Source organism: Camelus dromedarius, chromosome 5, assembly GCF_036321535.1.
Source record: "Camelus dromedarius isolate mCamDro1 chromosome 5, mCamDro1.pat, whole genome shotgun sequence".
Classification (NCBI taxonomy): Eukaryota; Metazoa; Chordata; class Mammalia; order Artiodactyla; family Camelidae; genus Camelus; species Camelus dromedarius.
In genome coordinates, this window is record NC_087440.1 from 11077676 (window position 1) to 11090074 (window position 12399).

The window sequence follows — 12399 nt, forward strand, 5'->3', positions numbered from 1 at the left end:
AAATATTTGAACACTGAAAAGTACAGAGAATAATACAGCAGATACCCACTTTCTTAACATCCAAACGTACCACCATTAACGAATCACCACTTTTGTTTCTAGACATTTCCTTTTTTAAAATAAAATCTTACAGATAAAACTAAATTCCTTTTAGCCAAGCACTTGGTCCCCCGTACCTGGAGAGAACTACCAGCTTGAGCTTGTGGGGTAGTCTTCCTGCCTGTTCTATACATAACATAGAGAACTAAATGATGCAAAATATTATTTATGTTTATGTGTCATATTTTGCAAAGATGTTATATTGTATAATTGTAAATCTTTTTTTTTTTTTTTGCTCAACTTTGGTTTAAAACCCTGTCTATGTTGTTCTATATGTAGATTCAGTGTTTCTTTTTACCACTGCCTTATGTTTCATTGTGTGAATATATGACGTCTCAATTATCAATTGCTGTGGTAGGTATTTGCCATTCATTTTGTCTGCCCGGCATAAGAACCCACTTCCATAGATGAGGGGTTCCTGCTCTGTGTGAGTCTTCTGGGTGAGCAAAGACAGCCTCCTCCAGCTGGCCCTGTGACTTGCCTTGCAAGCAGGGCACAGACCCACTGACTCGGCCTCTCCAGTCATGTGCATCCACAGCAGACTGACAGTTAATCAGCATCTTACCACTCAAGAATTAGCTGAGAAATTACCAATTATTTCAAAAATAAGCTTCAGCGAAACACCTTATTAGAAAAATGAGCTTCCAGTGTTTAGGCCTGTTTATAAATGCGTGTTCCATTTTGCAAGTTAAGTCACCTTTTTAACCACAGCCATTTGTGTGTTCTCTCTTAAACACTATATCGTGATTGAATCCATGCACTAGGCTGCAGTGGAGACGAGTCAGCTGCCATCAAGCCAGGGTTCTTCTGCAGGCCCTCCACCCCAGGCCCCGCCGAGCGAGGCGGCGCAGCAGGTGGCCCAGCTGTCTGAAATGGAGCAAGGCTTCCTTCCTAAAGGCTGGGAAGTCCGGCACGCGCCCAATGGGAGGCCCTTCTTCATTGACCACAACACCAAAACCACCACCTGGGTAACCTGAACGCTCTCTAATTTATATTTATATACAGTCTCTTATGTATAGTTCTTGATCATCCTTACATACGCTTTAACATACCCTACAGTTCCTAGTCTTCATTTAAAGATATGTTGAATTTTTTCTTTTTAGAATTGAGTATTTTTTTATTGAAGTGTAGTTGGTTTACAATGTTAGTTTCAGGTGCAGAGCAAAGAAAATGATTCAGTTATACATATACATACATATATAAAGATATGTTGAATTCTTAAACAGTATTATTTCTATTCAATATGTTTATGCCTATTTTTAATGTTGGAATGGATTGTCACGGAGATATATTTACTTCCTGTGTCTGGTTTTCCACTCACTAGCCATGAATGCTTATGAATACTTAGTAATAATCTTTTCCCTTTATAGGAGGCTTTCTAGTTCCAAAGTACTTTTGAATCTGTATCTCATTTAATACCCAAAAAACCTTATGAGGCTCGGTAGAACCAGTATTTTTAAGATAAGGCTTAAAGTTGTTGAGCAGTTGGTTTACTGCTAATAGAAAAATTCCTGAAAATCAGCAGCAGACGAAGAGATTTTTGATGAATTAATTTGTTTAAAAGACCAACATACCTAAATAAAACTAAAATTATTTAATGAATTATTTAATACAGTCATAAAATGATATATAAATTGACCCAAATAAGTTAAATTTTGTCCTTTCTTTCAACAATCTGATTCTCCTATAATAACCTTTCTGAGCTTATCTTCCTGTCTTTCAAAAATATTAATGAATTAGCACCTTCGCAGGTAGGTGCCGAAAAGCGTAGAATATGTGGTCCAGTTCTGTGTGCTGCTCTCTTGCCAGTTTTTATTTCGAGATGAGCCCTGTGTGGTGACACAATCGCTAAACAGCGGGCAAAATACTCTGAATGGTTTTTCTGTGGGAGAGATGGTGAGTTAGTGCTGATCTTGCTCTTAAGATCTGAGAACTGAATATTGCAGCCTGAGATTGATAGATTTTAGACGAGTACCTATTATTTCATAGCATAAGCAAGTGAAAGAAAAGTAGACTTTTCATCAGAGAGTATTTTAAATATCCGTTGATACTAGAAAACAGAGTAACAGACTGACTTTCTTGATTTTAAAGTTTGTGTGTGTGTATTGTTTTCTTTATTTACTCTACCAAAAAAGGAAGATCCAAGACTGAAAATTCCAGCTCACCTGAGAGGAAAGACGTCTCTTGATTCTTCCAGTGACCTGGGGCCTTTACCTGTAAGTTTATCGAGCTGCTGCTGGTCTAACTCAGCAATCGCAAACATTTTGGTTTTTGGAATACAGTAGTTCCTGAATAACTATACTTAATATTGTCATAAAGGTGTTGATATCTTCTGGTAAGAATGGCATATGCGAATTAAATCAGCCATAGAACCAAGGCCGTTTTTCTGCCCATACAGAAAACATAATTGAAATTTATTCTTCATTATAGCCAGGATGGGAAGAAAGAACTCACACTGATGGAAGAATCTTCTACATAAATCATAGTATGTGCCATGTGATTTTTCATTATATTGTTTTTTGAAATATCAAATTTTGTGCATGCGAATGAAGAACACCTTTTTTTCCTCCCTCTCTTCAGATATAAAAAGAACCCAGTGGGAAGATCCTCGGTTGCAGAATGTAGCAATAACCGGACCAGTAAGTCTCTTTGTATCAGAGTGCTCTGATGGGGTTGTCCTCTCACCTGTCTCTTCAGGGCTGAATGGTCAAGGTCATAACCCTAAAGGCGTGGAGAGGAAAGCACATTTGCAAATCTCTCTGCTCCCCACTGCCCATATACTGGGTCTCAGCTGTTTGAAAAGAGCATGTAAAGTCATCCAAACTCTGTGCAGCAGCCTTGGGAGGCCAGTGGGCCAGACAGTCAAAATGCTACGGCAGTGGACTGCTGTGCTCAGACTGGTACTTGCCACTGAAAGAGAATGTTGGCAATCCTCAGCAGATCAGAGGTGCCAAGAGTGTATCTGGTGAGGAAGCAGACAGCGTCCTGTCAACTCAGGGTCTGGTCTTGAACTTTTGGGTTGAAATCGCTGTAAATATATAAGGCATGCTCATATTTAAGTACAATTATTACCATGTATGATGTTTATACTACTCTTGAGTCAGGTTAATGATAGGAAAATCATTATCCTCTTTTATATAGCTACTTTTTCCTGCTTCCGTTTTTCAGATTTTATACTGTTTTCTAATTCACAAAAATAAGTAAAATTGAAAACACAATTCTTCTAAATTACTCTTGTCTCCATGTTTAGTCTTTTTAAAATGATGGATAAAAAAGGCATCGCCTCAGAGTTCAAGGAAAAAGTACATTTTTCAAATTGTTCCTTTAATGGAGAAATCACTTTGAAAGTCTCTTTAGAAATGGAAATTTTCACTTCTAATATTTCTCTGCTTGGAAGACATTTCCTGTTTCTGGCCTGTTGCATTTCAAGAATATTGCATGATGAAAATTACAGCCATAGGAATTGCTGTGAATACAATTTTATCTTAAATGGAGAAATTAAAATTTTTTAAGTCTTATATTTGTTTTTCTTTGAATTAAACTTTTCCTTCCAAATATTCTCTTTTAATGCCTTTAACTTCTGTTCATAAAATACCCAGAGGGGAACTTTTTGTTTTGTTCCAGAGTAAAGCAACCTAAACCTTCTTTATTTTTCCAAAATTTTCAACTCAAGGCAGTGCCCTACTCCAGGGATTACAAAAGAAAGTATGAGTTCTTCCGAAGAAAGTTGAAGAAGCAGGTTAGTGATACTTACGAGTTCTTAAGAATGACTGTCATATAGACTGAAAGCAATGGGAAATGCATTCTTAAAAGTAATGGAGAGTTTGTTCTGTATATTAACAACTTCGAATAGTTTCTAAAGGGAAAGGATGCTTATTTTTTGAGTAGCTGTGATAAATCATTGAAGACCACAATTATTTTATGTGTTTATTTTTCTATATACCTTGTAATATAGAAAAACAGTGTTAAAGGTTTGCTTTTTAAAGCGCTCTAACCTGGTTTCCTCATGGGTTTGTGGGGTATGGACTTTGTAGAAACTGAGCAAGAGTGGCTCAGATTATCCCTTGGTCCAGACTCTGATGGTGGAGGCAGGCTCTCTGGGTTCCTTTTCCTGCTTTGACCGGCGTCCTCCAGGGATGGTCATTCACTCTTCACACTTTCTTCACACTATGTGTAGTGTGTCTGCATAGTGTGTCTGCATAGTGTGTCTGCATAGTTTGAAAGTACGGCTGTGATTGGAGCAGTCCTCTTGTGGCTCGTCTCCTTCTGCTTATCAGATATGTTCACTACACTTTTTTCCATCACCGCGCATTCAGTATGTCTGGAACTAAACTCATCATCTGCCCACCTGTTTCATTTCTGCTGGTGTCGACCTTTTTTTTGGAGTAATTTTTTTATCAGTGAAAGATTCTTTAAATTCTGTAGTGCTTTACAGTTTTCAAAGTTTCACAGACATGATTTCATATAATTCCATAATCCTTTCCTCCCCCTGTTGCCCGCCCACAAGTGGCCACCAAGTTTGTTGTCTAGATCTCTGAGGGGATGACCATTTTTTAAGCCTTTCTTACTTGCTCTTACTTTTCCCCTTGCCCTGCAGTGTACAAGTACCGCCACTAGGTGGCTACATTGGGTTACACTTTCTTGCCTTCCAAGCTGGAAGCCTGCTTTTCCAAAGATTCAAGATGGTGGGTCTGTGACTGCAGATTTTTCCATCCAAAAAAACTTTTTAAAGAGGAAATATAGATTTTTTTAGTGCAAATATTTTATAATAAATCTTAATAAAATCTTAAAATATCATCAGTGCTTTAAACTCATCTGCAGTAATAACACTGTGATTAAAATCGCTCTGGAAATTTGTGTCCTACTTCTTAAAATTCCTTGGGATTTTAAGTCTTTGTTGATTTATTTGGTAAATATTTTCACTCTTAACGACAACATAATGGTGGAATAGAAGCACTAGCTTCTCTATTTGCCAGTCTGAACACTTAGAAATGTGATACAGAGGTTGACTTCCCCCCCAGAGCAGGTCACAGAACACAGAAACCATAATGAAAGCAGTAATATTTACTGAGCTCTCACTGCCTACTGAGCATTTTCCTCAACAAGTTACATGTATTGCCCATGCAGTCTCTACTGTAAATCTACAAGGAAGGGACTGTTACTGTCACATTTTACAGGTGAGGAAACCGAGGCTCAGAGAAATTGGGCAAAGTGGTCGAGTTCTATGGTTATCAGTGGCAAAGCCAGATACAGATCAAGTGATCTGGCCCCAGAGTCCATGCTCTTCTCCCCCATGACATATCGTACTGGTGATAAAGAGAAGAAATTACTGAGAATGCAACAAAAACATACAAAAAGATTTTTTAAATTATGAAAGAAAGCTTAAGAGGCTTGAAGTGGTTCCAGAAGGAGAGACTCAAGAGCGTGGGGAAGAGATTCCGACTCCTCAATTTAACAAAAAGTCTCAAGCAGGATTTAAAAACTAAACTCCCTTTCTGGACACATCACAGCAAAAGGCAGAACACCACGATGGAGATAAAAACGTCTAACCCAGTGCTCCAAAGCCTCGAGCTGTCTTCAGCCTTTTCCCCTGCCTCATCCTGAACGTCTCGTTAGTCAGGAATGAGGGCGGCTAAGCATTATTGAGCCCACCGTGTGCCAGATGCTGCGTAAGCACGGGACACGTGTTTTCCCGGGAAGACCTACGACAGCTCCGTGAGGGTGATTATCGGTATTGTTCCTATTTTATAGATAAGGAAATTGAGCTTAGGCAGGATGTGCAGAGCGCAGGCGGGATTTGTACCTGGGTCACCTGATCCCAGAACCCACGCGTGGCGCCCCTCCCAGCTCACACGTGGGAGTTTCTCCTCCAGCCCCTCTGCCTGTGCCATCACTCACTCACCCGGCCCACTCCTCTTCTCCCGTGCCGTCTGGTTCAGGAGGCTTCCACTCCCTCTTGTCTCTTCTTAAAAACACCTTTTAAATCTGAAAAGAAAATATATGTGTATGTATATTTATAACTGAATCACTTTGCTGTACACCTGAAACTAGCATTGTAAATCAGCTACATTTCAATAAAAAAAAAAATTGGAAGAAAAAAAAAACCCCACTCTGTACACCCCACACCATCAACCTCTGAGAACGCACCAGCCTGGTCCCGCGGGCCCTGCTCATCGGTCTTCCTGGTCGACCTGCACGCAGTCTGCGCAGTGGGCCCAGTCTTCTCCCCTTTCCTGCGCTGTCATCCTGCCCCTCCCCACTCTTTCATACCCTCTGGCTGTCCTGTGCGGTAGACCCCTCCCACGTGCTGTTCCCCAGTCCCTCTCTCACTTCGCCTCCGCTCAAGACTTCTTGAAGCTGCTGGATGGTCACACTTGCAACTAGTAGCTCACTTTTGGTGCCCACAAAACATTGCTCGTATTTCTATTTTTAGCAGTTTTCCTCCTCTTTTAAGTCTCAGAATTAGTACCGTTTCCATTTGTTTCTCACACACACACCAAATCATAAACTCCTTAAGGAAGTGACCACATCTTAGGCCATGGTTTCATTCCCTTTCCTCCCATCTCTGGCCCCACTGCAGCGCCTCCCTGCGTGGGCCTGGCCCGGAGCCGGCCTGCAGGAAGTGCTTGGTGAGGAACTCACCTGCACTGGTTGCCTGGCGTCTAAAATCCTAAAGTGGCTCTTCTCCAGTCTCACCACTTTTTTAATTACATAAGCAGCAGAGGAGAATGCTTATGTTGTCCTTATTTGCTTATATACAGTACTTGTACTGTTATGTTACTATAGGGCTTTCTATTTTCCCTAAATATACGGAGAGCGAAATTGATTTTTTTTTTTTCCCTTAGAGCTAGCCCTCTTTTCTTTTTTTGAAGTGACAGAATATTGACAGCATGGTTTCTCTTCATGGTTTCCACTGGAACATTACTCACAGAGCACTCAAGAATAAACTACTCAGGTGGATCGCCATATAATTTACAGTGAGATCTACCTAAAAGCATGGTTCTCTACGTTTGTCATGTAAGCAGAGTCTGTACAAAAGGTTAGTGAGGCCGTGTAGCTCATTCGTTAAGAAGAGAGACTCAGGCACTAGGACTTTCTTTACTTCTCTATTTAGTTTCTTCATCCATAAAACGGAGATAATAATAGTAGCTTCTTCAGAGCATTATTATGAGGAGTAAATGAGTTAACCTATTAAAATGCTGGGAGCGGTGCTGGCACAGTCTGTAAATGTTAGCGTCTGTTAAAGAGTGAGGAACACAGGCTCCAAGGAGGAAAAGTGGCGAGAAGGAAGCGCCCTGGGCCGGCAGGCAGCGCTAGGCTGACTGCAGGGCACAGCATGGGCCTCTCTGGGTCTTACGATGGAAAGGACTGTTCCTGAAATGCCTTCCCGAGAGCGTTATTACCACCTTCAGTAACTGCTGGTTAGATGGCACAACCAGACATCTCTATTATAAAATACTGAGAGAAAATGCATGAGTTCTTCCATGCCATAGAGGAAATAGGGACAATAGACCTAGTCCTGTTTTCCCTGAGAAAGGGTCTCGGAAACACGGTAGCATCCAATGAGTGTTGTAACTTTCGTGACAGGGAAATATGTTGTCGTGTTGAATTGATGTAAATCGTCAGCCTCCCTTCTCTGGGTTTTCAGAATGACATTCCAAACAAATTTGAGATGAAACTTCGCCGCGCAACTGTCCTTGAAGACTCTTACAGGAGAATCATGGGAGTCAAGAGGGCAGACTTCCTCAAGGCTAGGTTGTGGATCGAGTTCGATGGTGAAAAGGGACTGGATTACGGAGGAGTCGCCAGAGAATGGTTCTTTCTGATTTCAAAGGAAATGTTTAACCCTTACTATGGGTTGTTTGAATATTCTGCTACGTAAGTACCTTTGCAACGACTATATTTTAGAAGAAAGATCGTGCTTCTGAAAGTAACCAAGTTATAGGAGGCAAGGAAAACATACGACACACTGTGCAGGAAAGGGAGACTGTAACTAATGTTTCAGAAATAACTTCTTTAAATTGTGATAAAATATACATAAATTTTTACATTATAATCATTTCAAGTGTATCGTTCAGCAGCATTAAGGACATTGACATTGGTGTGCAGCCATCACCATCATCTCTGCCGGAGCTTTTTCATCTTCCCAGACTGAAACTCTGTACTCATTAAACACTGTCTCCCCTAGTCCCTGGCAACCACCATCCTACTTTCTGTCTCTATGAATTTGACTTCTCTAGTACTTCATATAGGTAGGGTCGTATAGTATTTGTCCTTTTGTAACTGACTTATTTCATTAGCATAATGTCCTCAAGGTTTATATCCATGTCGTAGCATGTGTCAGAATTTCCTTTTGAAGGCTGAATAGTACCCCATTATGTGTATGTACCACGTTTTGTTTATCCATTCATCTTTCAATAACATTTAAGTTGTTTCCACCTTTTGACATAAATGACTTTTCAAAACCATGAAATCCAGTGGTCTAATATGGTTCTGGGAGAGGTGAACAGCTCTAACAAGAGGGAGATGATGTGTAATCATTTGTCATGTTAAAATTTTTGTATGCGCTATAGAAAGGAGCATTTAAATGTAGTTATCTTTACAGGGACAATTACACCCTGCAGATAAATCCCAACTCTGGGTTGTGTAATGAAGACCACCTCTCTTACTTCAAGTTTATTGGCCGGGTAGCTGGGATGGCAGTGTATCACGGCAAACTGTTGGATGGTTAGTATTAAGCATAAAACTTTTTTAAAAATATGTAGTTATCTGATTTCTTTCACTTGGTAATCACTTTAAATGTGTTTGATTTTTTTTTTTTTGCAAGGTTTTTTCATCCGCCCATTTTACAAGATGATGCTGCACAAGCCAATAACACTTCATGACATGGAATCAGTGGTACGTCTTTTTCACTTGAAACACAGAGAATTTGTAATTTGACAGCCCACTGAACATTTTAAAGAGTTACCTTTTAATGATGAAGAAATCAATGTGTTATAGTGTTCCAAAATACAAGTGAACATGTTTCCTAACATTTTATTATGAAAATTTTCTAACATGTAATGCAATTGAAAAAAATTTACAGTGGACACGTGTGTCTCCACCACCCAGATTCCACAATTGGCTTTTTATCTAGACTTACTTCGTGACATACTTGTCCCCGAGTCTACCCCCGTCCATCAATCATCTTATTTTTCTGATGCATTTCAAAGAAAGTTGCATTTATACTCATATCCTCACTAGTCATTCACACCTTTTTATAATACTTGTGTGTGTGCATGTGTGAAAAAGATGTCCAAGTGACCTTTTCATCTTTTGCCCAATTATTCAGACCCTCAGCATATTTTGTTGGCAAATTCAGGCATCTTCTTTCTGTATACAAATTTTAAATATGCAATTTTCCACATCTAGGATAGTGAGTATTACAATTCACTAAGATGGATTCTTGAAAATGATCCAACAGAACTGGACCTCAGGTTTGTCATAGATGAAGAACTCTTTGGACAGGTTTGTGTATTTTGATTAATTATGGGGGAGGGTAGGGCTCAGGGGTAGAGCTCATGCTTAGGATGCATGAGGTCCTGCGTTTAATCCCTAGTGTCTCTATTAACAAAATTTTTTTTTGATTAATTAAAATGGTACAGGTTGGAGGATATAGCTCAAGTGGTGGAGTATTCGCTTAGCATGCATGAGGTCCTGGGTTCAATCCCCAGTACCTCCGCTAAAAATAAATAAGTAAACCTAATTACCTTTCCCTCCCCCCACAAAATCAATCAATCAATCAATAAATGGTACATAAATTGTGAAACTTTACAACCTAAATTTAATAACTTAAGGGAAATGTTATAATGTAAGTTTAGATGATAAATGATGGATATACTCAGCCCGTTTCTATGCTCTATTTTTAAATTTATTTCCGGTAACAAAAGCTGTCTCTCAGCAAGAATTTCTGCTTTCTTTGACATTTGAGTCATTCTGTATTTATTTTCGTAAAACTAATATTTTAAGTTTTCTTAGCTTTTGAATGGATTTAATTTAAAACACCACGTGTGTAGTATAACTATAATATGTATACTTGATTTTACTTTTTTCACTAAAATAACATATCCAGGTATCATGCTTAATTTTAGACACATCAACATGAGTTGAAAAATGGTGGATCAGAAATAGTTGTCACCAATAAGAACAAAAAGGAATATATTTAGTAAGTATTTTACCGTATTTATTAAATATTACAAATAATTTTGTATTTCTTTCACGTTCTTTCTCTTCCCCCAGAGTCAGCCTCAATGTTCTTTTTCTCTTTCTATAACAATGCCATATTACTTAACCACATTCAGTTTTCCCTTGGGCTAAGCTAGTCTTTATTTGTTGTTTCTAACCAGAAAACATGCACCTTAACATTTTTTCTTGGTTCCTGTGAAAAAGATGAACTGTTTTGTTTCTTTTAGTCTTGTTATACAATGGCGATTTGTAAACCGAATCCAGAAGCAAATGGCTGCTTTTAAAGAGGTATTCATTTTCTGTTGTTTGCTTTTTAATTTTGAAGTGTACAGTCCATAAGTTTTAAATATTGGGCCTTATATCAGAGAAGAAGTAGTATATGACTCACTTTTTAAAACTGTATTTAATTATATTTTATATTAACAGAACATTAAATGAATAGATTTTCAGTTAAAACATAACCATCCAAGAAGTCCATGCAGTAAACGTCAACGGTCCCCTTTAATGTCTGTCATGTCCGCTCACCTTCTTCCAGCCCCGCTCCCCTCACCTTAAGTAACCTTGGATGAGCAAAGGAGCAAGACTGCCAGAGGGATGGCAGAATATACCATTTGTTTCCTTTCCTAAATGGGATCACAGTGTACATCTTGGTTTGACTCACTTTCCTCTCTTATCAAATATTTATTGGACATCTTTACAGGTCAAGGTATATAGCAACCTTTCCCCGTGACTGCATTTTATGCACACTATAAATTCACAAGTTGTTTCAGCTTCCCAGTCGATGGTCATTGAGGCTGTTGTCAGGGCACTCATTTCTTAAGCTAACTGTAAGTTAAATGCTGATCCCGCAATTTTCCATTTACTCAGTATTGAGCACTGACTCTGTGGCTGGTGCCATGCAAGGCAAAAAGACATAGGTCTGCTGTCAAGGAGCAGAAAATCTGAAGGGTGGGACGGACAGAGGGAAGCCTGAGTGCCAGGTGAGCGGAGAGAAACCAGAGCAGGGAGATGGAGGCAGGGGTGAGGGAGGGCTCGAGGGATGAGCCAGCCACAGAGAAGAGGGAAATGCACGCGTGAAGAGCAGAGGGAGCAGCACATGTGAAGTCTGGCAAAAGACTGTGCCCACGTTAGAGAAAATACAAGCAATTTTGTATGCTGGGGAAGAGGGTGCAGGAGGTCAAACCAAGCGTGGAGAGCAGAGTGGAACCAGATGATGAAGGACCTGTTGGTTTAGAGTCATCTCTGAAGTCCAGTGAGGAAGGAGGGTGACGTTAAAGGCTCCTAAACAATGAAACACCAGGATTCGGTGTATGTTTTGGTCAGATCATTCTGGAAGTGGTCTGCAGTGAACTGGAGGGGGGCGAGATGGGCAGCAGAGGCTAGCTGGGAAGGTGCTGCGGTGACCCAGGCGGGGACGTGGTAAGGACGGTGGGAAGAGCTGTGTGTGCATTTGAATGGCCCTCGGGAAGGGAGATCTGTAGTTTAGGGTGACTTAAAGGATAGAGATCCAGTGTGGCAGTGTGGATCTGGGAGTGACCTGCATGGACTAGACATGATGGAAACTTTGAAAGAATGGTAAGAACAGTGAAAGTGGATAGCCACACGTGGGATGTAGGAACACCGACATTTAAAGAAGGGATGGGAGAAAAGGAGACATCAAAGGAAATGAGCAAAGCCAGACAGAGACATAAGAGAAAAACCATCAACAGCAGACAGAGTTTCCAGGACGAAGGCGTTATCAACAATATCACAGTGCAGAGAAGGCAGATAAGACTGGGAACCAGAGAACGTTTATCAGGTGTGGCCGCAGAGCTGTCTTTGGCCTTCTCCAGGACACTTCAGGGCAGCGCTGACAGAGAGCTCAGACTGCAGGGGTTGAGGGGTGGATGGAGGGGAGCACGTGGGTTTAGTGACACGCAGTTAACACTGTCCAGAGCGAGGCCGTCAGCAGAAGAAAGGGACTTGCTTTGTTGTTGTTTTTAAGGTAAATGCAGCTTGAACAAATTTAGATTCATAGAAGGTGAGCTAATACGGGTTGGTGAGAGGACATCCTTGAGGAGGCAGGTGAAGCACAGA

General features: G+C 40.2%; 1 protein-coding gene across 2 annotated transcripts in view; it reads left to right on the forward strand.

Annotated features, from left to right (window-relative positions):
• The window catches only part of NEDD4 (NEDD4 E3 ubiquitin protein ligase), a 114480-nt gene that overhangs the window by 94733 nt on the left and 7348 nt on the right, over window positions 1–12399 (forward strand). For both annotated transcript variants that reach the window (XM_031453000.2, XM_010979581.3), the window contains 11 exons: window positions 864–1067; window positions 2235–2315; window positions 2530–2584; window positions 2680–2738; window positions 3773–3838; window positions 7748–7977; window positions 8705–8826; window positions 8927–8997; window positions 9511–9606; window positions 10230–10303; window positions 10551–10611. In XM_031453000.2, the coding sequence (XP_031308860.1) occupies window positions 864–1067; window positions 2235–2315; window positions 2530–2584; window positions 2680–2738; window positions 3773–3838; window positions 7748–7977; window positions 8705–8826; window positions 8927–8997; window positions 9511–9606; window positions 10230–10303; window positions 10551–10611 (1119 nt within the window). The remainder of the gene's footprint in view (window positions 1–863; window positions 1068–2234; window positions 2316–2529; window positions 2585–2679; window positions 2739–3772; window positions 3839–7747; window positions 7978–8704; window positions 8827–8926; window positions 8998–9510; window positions 9607–10229; window positions 10304–10550; window positions 10612–12399) is intronic.